The sequence below is a fragment of the Thunnus maccoyii genome, chromosome 12 (genome assembly GCF_910596095.1).
Source record: "Thunnus maccoyii chromosome 12, fThuMac1.1, whole genome shotgun sequence".
Taxonomy (NCBI): Eukaryota; Metazoa; Chordata; class Actinopteri; order Scombriformes; family Scombridae; genus Thunnus; species Thunnus maccoyii.
In genome coordinates, this window is record NC_056544.1 from 9,276,961 (window position 1) to 9,295,091 (window position 18,131).

General features: G+C 40.3%; 1 protein-coding gene across 2 annotated transcripts in view; it reads right to left on the bottom strand.

Annotated features, from left to right (window-relative positions):
* The window catches only part of LOC121908429 (low-density lipoprotein receptor-related protein 8-like), an 80,779-nt gene that overhangs the window by 42,148 nt on the left and 20,500 nt on the right, over window positions 1–18,131 (bottom strand). For both annotated transcript variants that reach the window (XM_042428442.1, XM_042428441.1), the window contains exon 3: window positions 10,418–10,540. In XM_042428442.1, the coding sequence (XP_042284376.1) occupies window positions 10,418–10,540 (123 nt within the window). The remainder of the gene's footprint in view (window positions 1–10,417; window positions 10,541–18,131) is intronic.

Genomic DNA, 18,131 nt, shown 5'->3' on the forward strand with positions numbered 1-18,131 from the left:
CATGTTTGAGAGTTTAAAAATCAGATGATGATATTTTGTCTGATTACCATTTTGTTTATTCAAAAATCTTTTTAAAATATAAATAAAATATAAATAAATAAATGTCCCTAGCTGGAATCAAACCAGGCACATTGTGATCATATGGTGTGTGTCTTACTGGAACTGCAAAGCCAAGGGGATGCAATACATTCATTTAACAGATGTGAGAGTGCATTCAAAAGAGCTAAATCTCATCAAAACTGCACTCTCCCAAATAAACAGCCAAAACAGTATCGGAGAGCTACATCATCATCTTCTTTTTTTTTTTTTTTAAGAAATGAGATGGAAGTGCTGGCGTGGTCGAGGTGTAGTCTGAAGAGCTGGGTTTTCAGACCGGGTGAAAGATGGGCAGTGACTCCCCTGTCCTGACTTTACCATTGTGCACCCTGGGGCAAGAACAGAAAAGAGTCTCAACTGAGATGAGCAACCGCGAGATCCTTTCCGTGACAGGGCTGCCAATCGTCAAGAGGCAAAGGAAAGTTCAAGACCTGAAGAGTCTTGAACTGGATGCAAACTGCATCAGGGAGCCAGCGTAGCGAATGGAGAAGAGGAGTGGTGTGACTTTGGCACTGCATCTTCTTTGTACTTATCGGACAACATACTGTATAATCCAATCCAAATGATCGGTGATAAGCTAATACTGGCTGATACATCAAGCGAGCAGATAGATAAGGTAACCACCCACAGATAAAAACCGTTAGATGTTGTTTGAGTATGAAGATTTGTTTGCCAACCCTTCATTTCTGTGTGTGTGCAACTGTCCCTTCAGCATAGATGGGTGACAGAGGAGAGGTGGGGAGGGAAGGCTGGAGAGACAGCTGGTGCCTTGGGAGACCGAGCAGCAAAAATGGCTGACGCAGCTAGGCCTTGACCCCAGAAAATAAAATAAATAAATAAATAACACTGGCCACTGCAGTGCTCTCGGGGGGACGTGAAGTGTTCCTGCTTTAGAACACTTCAGGCTCGGGGAACATTGTATCGCTCTACTTGGGGAGTAGTGACACCTACCTATTCACCATTTTACAGTCGACAAATTGTAGTTCTGAAAAAATTGCAGTGAACAAAAGCGAACTGTAATTCATGCTTTGTCACTCGACATTTTTGACAACTATATCGATCTAAAACGTTGTGCAGCACAATGTCCTGCTGTTACACTGCTGAAGAGTAAAACAGCAGGTTAGTACTCTAAGACATGAGTGAAGTCACAGTTAACCTCTTCCATCTGCAAGGCTGCTACTACCCTCATGATTTATTTACGTGATGAGTTCTAATGAGTTCTTCTTGTTCTGATTCATGTTTGAGGAAGTTTATCACCAGCACACAAACTATCCAGTTAAATTCTGTGTGACAGAATTTGATGTTGACTGCAACAATGCAAAATTATTCTTGTACACAACAGAGACAATTATGATATAATTCACTCTTTCAGTAAAAAAAAATGTTTCCCTTCTTTCCAGAGAAAAATGTTGACAAGTGAGTAAACAAGTGCAATACAGACAGGGAGGAATGATTGGCTAAAATGAATGATTATAACCGAGTAATGTCTGAAAACTAAAAGACAGACCGGCTGATCAGGGAGGAAATAAAAGAAACATTTCTGAGATGAAACAGACGAGGAGGTGGAATCTTTCAGAGAGGTAATAACATGCTGTCTAAAGGAATTCAAACCAATGTAAGGTCAGAGAGGACCTGACAGAAAACAAGAAACAGACCGAGAATATGAAAGCAAGGGTGATAAGAGAGAACAGAGGACAGAAACGAGAAATACAGTGGGCAGCATCTGAGAGAAAAAAAATGGAATCCATAAGAAGAAAGTCAGGTCAAGAGCAAGATACTGTATAAAGGGGAAAAAGATGAGGAGACAAAATGCTGCCTGACCTTTCACATTCTTATCCTAAAGCAAAATCAAAGCCCTCCATACCAAGTGGAAAGAGATGAAGGGGGAAAGGCAGGCAGAGAGAGCGTGGAGCAGAATCTGAATCCACCAAGCGGAGGTTGAGCTGTCCTGTCCTTTTAACCAATGACTCTTTAATAAAGCTCTGATCCTCCCAAATCCAAACACAGAACACCAAACCTCACTACGACAAAGCAGTGTTACATCACTGCTCCTTCTGACAGGGATAGATTAGAGAAACCATAGATTTTATAAAGACATAGGTAATGAGTTTTTGCTTGAGGAGGAGGCAACATAATAAAAGCCAATTACTCAGACAAACCGACTGCCTGGCTGTTGTTTACCATCAGGGTGAAAAATGAGGATTCATCTCCACTGTGGCGTTTTGGCAGGAGATCTGTTTACAATTCATCACCTTTTACAAGACCCGAGGCAGCATTCATCCCAGCAGCGCATTGGTGTAATAGCTTTAATTTTTATTTGATCACCACGATTGACCTTGTTATTGCTGACAGCCTCTTACCATAAACCTGGCTGTCAATGAAGAAGTGTAGAAATTCTTCAATTTGTCAGTTGTCAGTGGATATGTAGTATAATACTGTGATACATGAACCCTTAATAAGCACTGTAGGGCTGAAAATGTGTTGAACTGATTTGTTTCAGCTTCATAACAAAACCACCACCTACACTACAACATGACACAGACTTCCTGAGGTAACAATTTGCAGCATACTAATGTAAAATATTTAATGTCTATTTTGCTGCTTTCAATCGTTAATAGATATTGTACAGTGGTGACTCATCCTGACAGCTTTTACATGTGAATTTGTGCGCTCAGCAGATCGTGACCGCCCGACTTTATACAGCTGCCTCCAGTTTGTTAAACCAGTGGGGAACCATCAGGACCCTCTAGGCCCTTAGAGAGAGCTTTAGATATTCTAATAAATAATATTTGAAAAGCCGTCTGTTCTAATTTTAAAAGTTCCTGAGGAAATAAACCCTTCAAACCTGCCCGTTCAGTTTCTATTGGAAGGGTTAAATGAAAGAAGCCCCTCAGAATTTTGCTGCCTCTGCAGTTGCTGGGAAGATGGTGGTACAGCTATAAATTTACAGAGGGCCGAGCAAAAGTAATTCAAAGAGACTAATTTAAAATGACAGTAAAACTGACCGATCATATCATCCCTCTAAATGAGTGGGCTTTGTGATTGCCAACTTTCTGACAAATTCCATCCGCTGTGGGGAGCGCGAATCACAAGCTAGAAAAAAAAACGGTGATAAACTAGCTAGCTATCTATCCTGCTGGTTCACGATGGAAGCCATGAGTAAAGTTACCGCTAGTGAGGAGAATATTGTTGCGAATTTGGTATCCACACCATTTTCAAGATTAACTTTAAATGAATCTTGAAATGAAAGTAATGCAGTCATCAAAGGGTAAGTTATTTAAAATCTAATAGGGCACCGTGCCAACTGATCTTATTCTGGCTGCCACTGTTTATTTGGGAAAATGATCATAATGCTGAATTAACGGTCAAACTGTAAATTTACCAACTCAGCAGTGCATAATGATTGCTGAGCTGGTAAATAATTCTGCATAATGACCGTTTTCCCAAATAAATCATAACATATATATATTTAACAGGCCACTGCACCCATCTAATAATATTACTTATTAACACTAATAATAATTACTTGTTTGTGGTGGTGGGTTCCAAAATGCCATGATTGCTGTTCACTGTCCATGGTTCTGAAGTGCCTGTCGCTAATGGTTGCATGGTTGTGTGCACGCTGTCATGATGTGTAGGCTTACATGAAATCTTGTTGGTTTTGTGTGGTAGGAGGTGGCTGACGTGGGCCCATTGTCACCGTATTCCGCTGAAGTGCACACACAGCTTGTGTGATGATGTGATTATTTGTGAGGAGGATTTGCATTTTGCTTAAGAAATTAGCTGCTTTTTGTTTTGGAGATAACGCTCACTCTCTCCATGCTGTTTGCTTGTTGCATTGCTAGGGCTGGACTAGCATCTTAATTTTTGTTTCAGAGCTGGAATTGTCACAGGTAACTTTTGCAGTACTATAGGATAATCCTTGTCCTTTATTGTAACTGCCATAGCTAAAAGGCTTTGATGCCTGTTATGTGTGCATTTATGTGCATGCCTCAGTGAATGACTGCGTATTTGCATCTGTGTGCTGTGAGCATGTACACCTGTGTAGGTCAATGTGAGGGTGCTGATGCTCTAGAGGATAACTCGGCCGCTCTGCCTCAGAGCTAAAAAGGCACAAAATGCGACATGAGAATGTAGCATGAGTCACAGTTAGATTCACTGCTTCATTAAGTTGGGTTAGCGTGGCCATGTCCTCCTCTCTGAATTATAGATCTGCTACAGAGGAGAACACACTTGCTGCTTGCAAACTACAATATGGGAAATGGTTATTTTCAGCAAAGAGCATTTAGCAAGTTATGTACTGTGGCATGACTTATGCACTTCAATATCGAATTCTGTAGGGCTGCATGTTCTTTTATTTGTAGTTATCATTTATAGTGATTTAATTTTAAGTGAAGTTTACTTTTCAAACTTCAAACTGTAATCCCACCTAAGTGCATATCTTTGTCACTATGAACCCTAACAAATGTGTGAGATCGACATGTCACCATCCGAGACAGAGCCCCCAACTGAAATTCAGTACAGGAGAAGCACACCTGTGTTTACTCATTAGCTCTGTTATATTAATTGTTTGTGTAACAAAATAAATAAAATTTGAATAACAGTATTGGCCTCAAAAATCCAACATCACCAGGCTCTGATGGCATTTTGATTAGCCAAGAGGAAGAACCAAGATGCATCACACTACTACTTTATGTGACAGGTGTGGTGACACATGATTAATTTACTATGCAATAAAATATCATAGAAGAGACGAAAGAGTCAACAGGAAAACAACACTTTCAATACAGTAGATACTTAGATACTATACAGTAGATTCAGTGTGTGTTTCTGTGTGTGTGTTTGCCTGTTCTCGTTAGCACCAGTGTGTGCAATACATGTGCAATGCAAACATCTTTACAAAGACAATCTTCCCCCATTATAAAGTCAATAAAAAGGCGAAGCTTTATTGTTAACTCCCCCATTAGAATTTCAGCAGAGTTTGAAGCTCAATATCTACAAAGAGGTTTAGAGAAGGAACTTTTCATCAAAACCTCCCTCAGAGAAATATCTATAATCCACTATAACTGGCATAACACTCAGAAGACCAAATTGAGGGTGGAATATGGTGGATTTAAAACGAATAGTTTCTTCTGTTTGACTATTCCACATTTCTCCTAAATATACACCAGTTCAGGGTTATGTCCTCATGTAATGAAAGACTCCTCAAGGAAGAGGATACACTGTGAAGTTCCCCCACGCCTGTCAAGGCCTAGAAATGAATTCAAAAACAGAGAGGACAAACTGGCATGCAGAACTGAGCTAAACTCAGCAAGTTTGTCAGAAAGTGTCAAGTTGCAAACATTATTCTTGTATTGTTAAATCTTTAAAGGGCATCTATTATGCTTTTCCTTATTTTCATTTTCATACATATAATGTTACAGTGTCAGATGTTCATATTAAACGTGGCCAAAGTGTCAAAATAATGAAGTAATCATATGTAGAGGTAATCCCTGTGAGCAAAAAGCACTGGCTTCAGACTGTTCTGAACACTCGATTTTCAACGATTTTTTCTACTTTCAGCTGGCTCATGACGGATTTCTCTATATGGTCATCTACTCCATGCATAGCGCGCAAATTCACTGCTCCACTCTTCTAACATTATGGGTAGACTTGAGTTGAGCTGGCATGCTTTGAGTGTTTTTCCATTACACAGCAAGACAAAGTAGTTTACTTGTTGGAGGTGTGCTTTTTGTCTATAGCTCTTCATCAAACATCATCATCACTGTGGCTGTTTCTGCTTGTACCATTTCTTCCTGCATTATTTCTAACTGATCTGCTGAACAAAGAGCTCCAAATATCTCTATATGTTGTTGTGTAGACCGGTTTTTTGTGCTGCTAACAAAGCTCAGTGAGGAACATGTTTCATTTCCTGTAATTTTTTCACAATAAAAGTCTCCCTTTACTTAGTCATTTAAAAGCTTTTAATATAAAGCAGTAAATCAAAAAAGGTTGGGTTTGCATCGACAGTAACTTAACATGACTCTGATACGGCTGCCCCTTAGCAGCCTTCCAGAAAGCTGGCCAATCAGAACAGAGTGGGCTCATTGGGTGGGGAGCCTTAAAAACACAGGAGCTAAGACTGCCTGTTAAGAGACAGAGGCTGAACTGAAGGGAATCATCCAAAGTTACACTAGTAGAGTCCCAGAATGAAAATATAGAGCTGGAAATGAGCATGGGCAAAAAAGAGCGCATAAAAATGTCACCAGTTTGGTGAGGGAGCAGAGAAGCAGCTGCACAGCTGGTTGCTGTGGCCCAGTTCCTCCTTGATTACAGATTAATCTAATACAAAAACTATGAGCTCTAGCACTTTGCATGTTTCTTCAAAGAGTCATTCATTTTTCAGTGCTTGTGAGTAACTCACTCAGTGTGGCCCAAATGTGAATTCTTAATATGCCAGTGTAACGCTACTCCAGCGTGTAATTGGGAATCCACTCAGTGAGCCAGAATGATTGTGGCACAGATGTCTGTAACACGGAGGCCAAAATGCCTTTGCAGCGTGTGTGGGTGCCAGTGTGTGTGCTGTATGTTTGTGCACATGTGAAACAGAAAACGAGTACAGAAAGTACGGGAGAGTTTGTTGAGGGGCAAACTGAATGAAAAACAAGATGAGATTTCTGCATGTGAGAGTACAGTCTAGGTTATTGAGCTTTAGCATAACTGGAGCATGACGCATTAAAGGTGTATGCTGAGCTGTATGTAATTAGCCCATGTAAAACAGTTGTGCAGTCACTGGTCCCTGCTATTTACATAATGGCAACTTTCATATCTCTTTGCAAACTATCACATTTAAGATTGGATGCAGCCTGTGTGAAATTTAGCCCTTCCCTCTCTTGTTATTAAAGCAAGACAAGCACCACTTTAGCAAAGTTTAATTGATTAATGCAAAGCTTGGTAGTTTTTGATTTAAAAGTGAAATGTTGCATGGGATTGAGGAGTTTCAGGCAGTTTGCTGTTGTGGATATTTTAAAGTCAGAGGTTGTTTCTGGCATCTTCAGTCTAATCAGAAAAATGCAGCACGTCAAGAGCTTTTCGCTGACAGATGTACAGTTCTTATTATAGCTTTGTAATCTTACCAAGTAGCAGGCTGGTACCAGACAGGTAATTTACCATCTGAAATTAGGTTAATGAGATAGATGATAAGAGAGCAATTCATGAGTAGGTTGGTTGCTGTTTCTGAATATGCTGCATGCATATTCGTACAATGTCCATCCTTCTCTCTTCTCTTCAGTGTGATTATGGCACAGTTGGATCCCCTCAAACAGAAAGACAGCTGTGATGAAGTGGATCTCATTAGCAATCTCTCTGTTCAGGACATGGCCTCGGCCTGACACTTCTCATTTGAGCACATCATCAGGAGGGCTAGACGCTGCATGGTGAGGACAACCTGTGTTTTAGTTATTCTTGACTTTTTGGTAGGAAGGAAGAGGACATAAATGTTTCCGTTTGGCCTACAGCCCAGGAAAATGGTTAAAACAGAAGCACCATATTTCTGTGTGTCAAAGGAGAAATCTAATCAACCAATTTTTGTTTGCAGAGCGAAACAAGAACCCCCCAAAAAATTCTTCACTGTTGGTGTTCAGAAAATTTTACATTACTACACCATGTGAATACATAGAGATTTCCATATAAATGGCTTTCTTCCCAGCCCAGATCTCTATCTCTTTATTCTGCAGCCAAGAGATGAATCCTTCCTTCATTTATCTTTAATTGGATTTCCAATATAAACTTGTTATCCTTCAGAGGTCCCTTTATGTCTCCCTCCTTGCACTCAACTTTCTGTGGGTGACATTAGAAGCTCGCTACATTATTCATCGAACCATCCCACACATCCACGGCCAATAAAATGGAACAAAACTAGAATGAATATTCCCTGAAAGATTCATTCCCACACTGCTTGGTGCAATTTAATTCCCTCCCACAACAACTTTTAAAAAGAGTTTAAAGATGATCATGTTGGGTAGAACCAAAATATCTAAAATAGGTTATACCAAATTAGACACATCATCATCTTTGTCAACGTCCTCTATCCTATCTGAAGACTCTGAAAGACATCATTATTAAAAACACTCTTTTAAGTCCTTCTGCTCCAAGTTATAAATGACTCATTCTTTGCTAGTCATCCTGTAACTGTAAAAAGTTTGGGGGAGTGTTTCCTCCATTTAAAATTATTTTTTAATCTATGAGGTTAACTTAACTTTGCAATATGTTGTCATATTATCCTCTAGTTCACTTTATACAATATTCTTAAATATATTTAAATATGTTATATGTATCACTTTTTGTGATCTCTAGTATCTGTGTTTGAAACTATTTGTTTTTTGACAATAGGCATTTTCTCAATCTGTATTCTTCTTCTGAATCATCATCACATACTGTCCTAAATCATCCAAAAATCCACATTTGGCCGAGTACAGCTCAGAAGTGTTCTTGCCAATTTTATTGAGGACGCTCTGAGGACATCTGAGGTTAACAAGTATCCCAGCACGCAATTAGCATCACACAGCAGCAATGGCAATGGGGCAGGCAGCCAAACCCTGTTTTTTATTTCAAATATGTGGTCCATTTTCAAAATAATGCCTACTTAAACATTTGTTCCAATGGATCCACGGTCCCCCTGAATCTCAGCAAGCCCTTTGTTAATATTACTTGTGGGACAGATGGGTGGGACTTTAGTGTTTTAAACCTAAAACATCATTTCTTTTGTAAGACAAAGGTCTCAGACTCAGTGTGTAAGTGTAATATTTGATATTGGCCAGATTGGTTAGGCTGAAGGTAAAGTTAAAGGTGCCCTGTGGAGATTTCTTGTAAACAAGGTTTCTGTTTATTTTCAGTGTTACTCATCAAAACTCATTGTGTGAGGTCTAACAAATGTGTTGAGTGAGTAAGGAAATACTCATAAAACGTTTGCACGGCAGATTTTTCTTAAACATTTGAAACCTGTATTGTTTACATCTATGGTTACTTGCTAGCAGTCGTCTTCTTCTTACCTGCCTTTGCTGTTGTTTTGTTTGCTTTCTTGATCATGAAATCAGTGCAATGTCATCAATCTTGTGCCTACAATAGATTACATACCTTTGCTCTTTGTCATGTTAGCCAGTTGCCTGAAGAGCTGGTAGAATCGAAAATGCCTTTTCAGTCTAATAAATTTCAGGAGCTATGTTCCAGTGTGCAGATACTATCTGCTTTTCCCCAAGACATTATTATTTTTCAGTGCAGTGGTCAGATACAGCCCTCCAAAACAACAATAACACTGTATTTTACTTCCAACTCCATCTGATATCTGTCACCCCAAGAGAATAGCAAACAGCCATGAGAGAAACAAAAATTAGCATTTAAGGAAGAAAGAAAACAATTAATAACAGACTCAAGCCTCCCACTCAAGCCCCTGCTTGGTTGCGGAAGCGTCAACTCACCTAAGCTCCATCAGGGCCTGTGTGTGGGTGAGCTAGACTGACACAAGTTCAAAGCGAGGCAGCCAGAGATCCTCAGCTCTAAAAGCTCGGCAGAGAGGTAATCGAGGCCTCTCCTGCACTCGCCATCAGACAACACTGAGTATTGGAGTGCGTGGGTGAGTGGTGACTGGTGATGGCTGAACTGTCACCGGAGCCAAGATAGCAAGGGAAATTAGCAACCTGAATGCATTTTCTGCAAGAGTCAAAATAAATCTTGCCTCAAACAAGATGAAGGCGTGACAGCATATGCAGATGCAACATGCAAAATGCCAACATAATTATTCAGCAAAAGCTTCTCTTTTTTTTTTTTGCATAAACAATTTGGTCTACTGTAATAGTAGATCCCACTGTGCCCCTCAGATGCTCCATTTGAGATCAAAACAACACAGAAAAACCTTAAAGAGGCTCGTATTTTTGTAGTTGTCGTCGTATTCACCAAGTTAATTGCTGATATCTGGTCATGCGGTGACATCACTAAAATGACATCCAATGGGACAAGAAGCACAAGCAGTCAGATCCAAATTTGAGCCACACTTCTTTCAAAGAGATGGTTGATACTTTAGGTTTTACCTCCAAATAAGCTGGTTTAGATCTTTTTTGCTTGTGACATCTTATTGCAAAACAGCATCTACTTGCAACGCCTCGTCTCAGGTTGCATGTTGTCAAATATAAAGTGTGATATTCCCTTGTTAGACTGTTTCATTTGAATACTTTTTTAAGGCCTGAAAATATAAAACTATGAAGTATTTTACAAGACAAGAGCAAAAATTCGAGAAGGAGAGATTAACTCAAAAAAGATGCAAGAAGTTTGAAATCATTTCACTTACTGCAGGTCTCCTCTGCCTCATCAGAGCCATCAGGACATTCTGGTTCCCCATCGCAGCGCCAGCGTCCTGGGACACACTGGCCATTCAAGCAGGCGAACTCTGCAGGGGCACATGTTTTCCTGGCTGCTCAGAAAGAGAGAAGCAAAGACAGAGAATAACTGAGTGAGAACAGGAAGTTACAGACTGGGTAAGAGCATGGTCAATCTCAAGTAGGGCTTAATCTGTAGTGAAACTGGTCACATTATGCGAATCCCAGCAATCATTCCTCTCATCGTCGGAGACCATCTCTCACATTATTCCCCTCTCCAGTGCTCTCTCTCCTGCAATCCCTCACTAATTATCTCCACTTTGCCTATTTCCTGCACTCTTATTCATTGTGCTCTCTCGCCCCCCACCCCTGTCTCCCTCCCCCGCCCTCCATCTGCTGGTCTCCAAAAACCGTCTAATCTCTCCTTCAGGTTTTTCATCACAGAGCAGTGAAATGGATGCTGATTACCTAACACTGCAAGCTCTGGGAGGTTAAACCTTTTAACCTCCCTAACCTGTTTACCACAGAAAGCTACAGAGCCTAGCAAGGCCACAGGCTGATAAACATGCCAAGTGTGCTGAGAATCGGAAATCAAAAACATGTCAGGAAAAGGCTTATTTAAGCAACAAGAAGAGAACTGAGACTGATCAAATTTTTCACGTAATAGCCCAAAGGTTTTCACAGTTGCTACCGAAATCTTGCACACCTGCTGTGTTCAAAGACTACTACACACAGACTCTCCACCTGTAGCAGGCTAGGCTGCGAGCTCGGCCAGACAGAGCCAGACGCAGGCTGAGGTCAGAGCCATTCAATTTCCTCAGCCTGCGTCTCCAGGAGGACCTGCAGTACGGTCTAATAAATCACTGGATAAAAGGCCCTCAGCTGAGCTCTCTAGTGTTGTTATATTGCCACAACGGTACCTAAGCTGGCCCCCATCTTGGCTGTGATACTTCAAATTACATGTAGCGTTTAGGGATGCGCAGGGAGCTTAGGTTTAGCTGAGCAGCTGTGTGGGAAGAGAGCAACCTGTGATTTTTCAAGAGTCTTTCTTTGCTGTGTTCGCGTTACTCCAACTACTGTTCTCTCTTGATATTGTTACACTATCAAGGGCAGAAGAGATAAACACTAAATCACATTTGGTTTCACTGACAGAGATCTGTAACTTGTTTTACTTGCATCTCTTAACAGTCAATTATTTTATCAATAGCACTGTCCTTCACTGTCTCATATTTGATTGATTCAATTCTGTCTTTTTGGAGAGAACGTTATACATACACATTGTCACCTGTGATTCTATATTTGATTTTTTTTTTTTTTTAACTTGTAAAATACACCGGAGTGTTTACACAGCTTCCTGTACAGCACCGATCGAATTGGTTAATGTAGCATGAGAGGCCAATTTCAGGGCAACAAAAAAAGTTTACAGTAACTGTGAGTACATACTGTAGTAGTAATTGAAAGCGACCTAGATGAGCATATTAGTATTTTATCAAGAGAAATCGTCTCGTTTATACCAGCTGGACGGTCAGGACTGTACTGTTTAGTGAGATTTTAGTGCATAAATCAAACTGTAAACCTGTAAATGCTGTTTGAAAAGTGAGGAGGAGATGTCCCGCCACAGACCTTTTTCTTCATGTCACCCCTCTGTCTCTCTTTGGCTCTAAAATCTCACTGAAATCTAATTCTCACATTTGGAGTACGGGTTCACCTAAGCCTTATCTATGACTGTGGAGCAGCTACAGGATTGTCTGCCACCAAGAAGCACTTTGATTGGAAACTGCTTGTCTCTAATTCTAAATCTTGTTTAATTGCCAAATTCTCATGTGTCAGCGTGCCAAAGTCAAACCAATAATGGCTCATTTTGGCTTGTTGGTGCCATTAAAATAAATTAAAAAATATCTGATAGCATCTGTAACAGGATATGTGTTTCAGCTGTGAATGTGTTTTCAGCTTTTAACCACGACCCTCGTTTCATTCCACTTCAAAAATGCCAATTAACTTCCTCCCTCGCTTTTCCTGAAAATCGTGACGAACTGACCCCATTACACTAATGAGACAAACATTCCCTGTTCATTGTAACGCCCCCCTCTCCTCCCTTTGTTCCTTCAATCGTAGGTCTATTTTACTCTATTTTCCTAAAACCCCAGCCCTGTGTCTAAGCATGCCACCACAAAAAATAAACACATTTTTGATTGTTATTTTTCCTAGATCAGATATCATGGTGCAGGTTTTCCAGAGTGGAGCTTAAGTGCCACTTGTATCCTCATTAGAGAACTGGAATGTGGGCCTTCGTTAAAACAGTAAGGACAGATGATTATGGAGCAAAGGAGGATTGTGACATCCTTTTAACCAACACCTCCCTCAAGTGCATAAATGCATTAGTGGTGTGCTCACATTATAAAAAAAACCTAACTTTGGTGTTTCCTGCTTTAATCACAAGCACACATGTATCAAAATCTTTTTGTCACTCACGTAGGGAGGTGTCAGTACACACCTAAAGACCTTGGGACAACAAGTTTAAAGCCATCATACCTCCTACAACAGAGTAATAAGATTCATAAGACCCATGCTCTATAAAACCTAAAAGAAGATATATAAAATACATTTTAACTTCCCAAACAAACCTTCCATTCTCATACATCCAACCAAATCCATGTATGGGTATTAATATTGTGTTAATTAATCTCAGTCCCATGAGATGAACCAAAAGAGAGATGAAGGCAGAGCAGACACCCTACAGCGCCGCAGTGTGTGCCGGTTAAGACTGTGCTTAAGACTTTGTTTGAACTTATGACAAAAACCTTAAAAATCTCAGGTTGATCCAGTATGTGGCCTCTGCAGGTCAGATGTGCCCACGTGGCGCAGTTTCTCTTAGAGTCTTAGCTCCTTACCCAATCCAGCCAAGCTCGCTACTCATTTCAGTCAAGGTCTACAGGGGCCATGGTTCACTTGGCAATAATTACCCAGGCCAGCTCACGCCATCTGCTTGAAATGACTTTCTGTTTTAATTAGGAGAGATTTTAAAATGTTAGACTCGTGGGGGGGGACGGCAAGCATGAGGTTGGGCTGAAGGGGAAAGTGACAGTAGAATGAGAGGGGAGCAAGCCGTTAGATAGAGAGCCGAGAAAATAACAGAAGTGAGTAATAGCTGCAGAAATAGAGACGGACATACACAGTAATAATGCTTTACGGAATCCTAATGGAAAGTGTGATACTGAATAAAAACAGACAGTATTACTGTAGATGGCAGAGATAGCACTTACTGAATGTTAATCCCTGTGACATGTACTGCACACATGTAAACCCACCCACTCTCACTCTCTCTCTCTCTCACACACACACACTATATCTTCTTGTTTGGTAGACTCTTACACGGAGACACTCCAGTACATCTGAGAAAAATCTAAGAAAAAAAACAATAGCCATTCAGTGTTGTGTGAGTCACCTATCATGAGCATTACAAATGGGATGTGACACAGACAGAATGAGGGCCCTGCACAGGGGAGTTCACCCAGCCATGTTATGTCTCCTGGAGGAGGTACAGTGGGAAGGAGCTCCACGCTCCGACAACCCCACCTGGAGCCTTCTCCTGCAGGGCCGATGTTGTCAACATTTTACTGCTTCTACTCCTTTTCATCTTTCTTAGACGCTATCCATGCGGATGTGCATGAAAGGCTCATATACAGCGTGGGTTTGCTGTTACATTTGGCTGATGTTGAGCTTTATATGAAATCAGATAAGGGCCAGTCAGTGCTGCTGATGTGACTGATGTGAAACTATAATATTCCTCAGCAGCTTCAGAGGTGTCAGACTGTAAATCAGCCATGAAATCTGCCTCATCCTGTTTGGAGGGGCTGCTAACCAATTTTCAACATTTTTAGTGATGGTAATTAACGGTCAACCGGTCCATCACTTTGGTGCAGACTGAAATATCTCAACAACTATTGGATGGATCTCCATGAAGCTTTGTACAGACATTCATGATCTCCAGAAGATACGCTCTATTGACTTTGGTGATCTTCTGACTTTTCCTTTATCATCACAATAACCTTCGTGGTGAGTGAAATCTCTCAAGTATTGGATGTATTGCCATGAAATTTGGTGCAGACATTCATGTTCCCCTCAGAATTATTTTCATTAACCTTGGTAATCCCTTAATTTTCATCTAGCTCCATCATAAGGTCAAAGTCAAAACTTTAATTTGTTCAGTACTTTGATTAAATACCTCATCAGCTGTACTTTGTATTTAGTGTTAATTAGCCAATAGTAGCATGTTGAGCATGGTAAATATCTGCAAAACATCAGCATGTTAGCATTGTTATTGTGAGCATGTTAGTGTGCTGATGCTACCATGTAGCTCAAAGCACCTCAGTGTCTAAAAGTCAAAGGTATTGAATATTCATACAAAACATAAACTCAGAAACTTCAAAAACCCATACCGGCCAAACCTGTGTTTGACCAGTATGTATGTATGTGTGAGTATAGGTCTAATGAATGTACATCTTAATGCACAGTGTGCTCAATCAATCATTCAGTGATGTTCAAGAGTAGCGCAGCAGACAGCCTTCAGTCATCTGACATTCACACACACACACACATTCACAAACTCTAACCCCTTGAAGAAACTTTTTTTTTTTAACCATGAAGGATATTAATGACAGCTCTTTCCATTTGGAGGCCATGAGAGGCTTAATAGGTAATGCAGTGATAAGCACATTCTCCTGGGCATTAGAAGACAAATGGCCTCATTAGCCCAGAGTGAAGTACGGGAGTGTTGTCGAAGCAGGAAACATAATGTATCCTGTTGGCTTAAGCCTGCATGCAAATGACTAAACCTTCCAAAATTAATGGGATATCATGGTAGCATACAAAATACAGCATGGCATCAACAAGACTTGGGACATGCTGTTCTTGAAATTGCTTTTTCAAATGATTATAGAATCTAACTAGGCTAATTTGAGGGTTGGGGTTTGCTAGAATAGCCAGATGCACAAACAGAAATGGTCTACTTTGGTCAATTTCAATTTATATTCTTAATATGTCTCTGTTTTTGTATACCAAGGCCCACGTAGCTGAATTAAAGTGTCCTTCGAGTGAGTAAATAATTTCTTCTGTTGATGCAATCCTTTTATCTGTCAATAGAGGCTAGGTATTGTCTCCCATCAGTCAGTCCTGTGCTAAGAGAGCTGTGAGCTAGTGGAACCAACAGGAAGATGAAAAGCCACATGAGGCTGAGCTCTAACTCAGCACTGGTTGATAGAGTATTGATCTAGAAACACAGAGCAGTGGTATCTATGGATTCAATCTCTCTTTCTCTCTCTTGCTGTACCTTTTTGCCCTTTAGAACAAATTGGGCAAATCAAATGTTAAAGATAAAGCTAAAGGTATGACATCAGAGTGCTTACCCTATAACCACTGTAACCTAATTGTGCTGCAAAGTAAATAACAATTATTTGTTCTTTATCTAAATCGAGGGTTTAGTGATAGAGGGTGTTGCACTGTATGTTGTAAAGATTGTAAAGTTCTCCGAGGCTAATTTGTTATTTGTGATTTATGGTGTACCGTATAAATAAAACTGACTTGACTTTTCTGATTGAAGAGTCTGATTGGCCAGAAGTTGTGCATTCTTTTAAGACAATGACTCTGATGATGCATCCTCATCACCATTCATATAATAATACTCTATTTGAACTAGCAGGTAAAAATCTATCCTAAAATAGCAACGTTCATTTTAAATTTGGGAAGAGGAAGACAAAATCATGGATGCGGAAAATGAAAATGAAAACACAAAAAGCTTTGGATTTTTACAGAGGAGGAGCTGAAGACAATAATAGAGAATATACATACAGACACATTATAGGGTTTCTTCTGGTAGGCTGCCAGCATTGGCTGTTACTAGGCGACGGCTTGTCCCAGTTGTTGGTTTAGTAAAGTTGACTAAGATAGTGGCTCACAATTTTACCAGTGTATTCCCAAACTATATTGACATATAATTACTGTCACAGTTTGCCATTGCTTTGGTTATTATTAATATCAATAAGTCAGCAATCCTGCAGCATTTCACTGTAGTTGAAAATAGCCATGTCATAATACATTTATGCCTTAAAATGACTAATAAGAATCACAATGAAGATTATCAAAGGAGTCCCAGTCTTTATTGTAGGCCTGCTATCAGACCTGCATCACAATACGTTCAGGATGTCAGAGGTAAAGGAGGCTGCTTGAAGCTACTTGCTGCTGTTCACTCCCTTGTGTTTCTTCAGACCTTGTGTACTTATCAAAGACACATACTGTGCTAATTATAGCTCACAGCCTGCTATAAGACATATTTTCTCTCTCCCTGTCAGGTCACATTGGCACAAACACTTCCTGACCAAGGAGGAGCCTGCATGGGCAGCCTCCGCCAGCAGAGCTCCTTAGTGCCTCCAAGGGAGCCTGAGAGTGATTTATAGGAAGACAGTTTGGTTCAGCTTAGCTAAACCCCAAGAGATTTACCTTGATGCCTGAAGTGTGACAGACCAATATTAGACAGCGATACAGGTGGTTGTACACCGCTGTCTGAGAGAGGGCAACAGCGCGCTGCTGAGCCACATCAACATTCAGAATATATCTTGATTTATAGAGCTGCAAGCTGTTTTTAAGCTTCGATGCAAATTTTTTTTTTTTTTTTTTTTTTTTTATTCATGCTCATGTGACGGTCCACTTCCTTTCGCTCTGCATGCTCATATGGAGAATGCATGGGGGTGAATGCAAACACACAAATACAGAATATACACATACCACAGAGCGGTGAAATCAAACTGACATATTTTGCCGAGATAACACTTACATCACTGTTTACAAGAAAGGCTTGCTGCTGCTCTGAATATCAGTAAAAGCATAAACATATACACACACACATACACGCACATGTTCCTGCGCTTCACCGCGTGATGCTTGCTCCATGTGTCTGACCTTCTGCCACAATTTTTTTTTTTCCTGTGTTTACTGGTTTAGAGAAGCAAAATATGGTTCATCAAAATGCATATGTCAACATTTTCATCCTACAGCCTGGCATCTTAACTGAAACACGCTGTACCATAATTCAAAATACAGGGCAAGCCAAAACCACAGGGACCTCTGCACAGAGTCAAACATGCTGAACACTCTGTTTAAATTTAATTTAGTCAAAGGTGGCTGGTAAAACTTCAGGATTCTGGACAAGAAGCAAAACTTTCTCATACACTGGTATCCAGTTCCCCATTGTGTTGAATGTACTATCAAGCTACAGCAAACAGGGCCAAGCAAGTTTACAGTGACAGTCTGACTTCAAAATGACATTGAGTTTTCTTTACATGCAGCAGGTACTTTGTTAAAGTGCTTGGACAAGAATGAAGAGTGAAACAAACGAAGCAAAGCAAACGATCAATTATGGAAATTACATGAATAGAACAGACATGGCCGTGTCTTTTGCTGCTGGACCTCCATGATGCATTTCTTTCATGCAGAGGACTCCTGAACATCCCACAAGGATCCAACGATAATTCATGCTCCCTGTGAGGAGTGTTGTGAGATAATGAATTGACCTACATTAGCAACAACAATACACATTTAATTCCACTACAGCTGCCTGCTTATTATTTTTTACTATACAGCCACTGCAAAGAAACGTCATGTGACGTACATCAAGTTGATATCATTTCCATT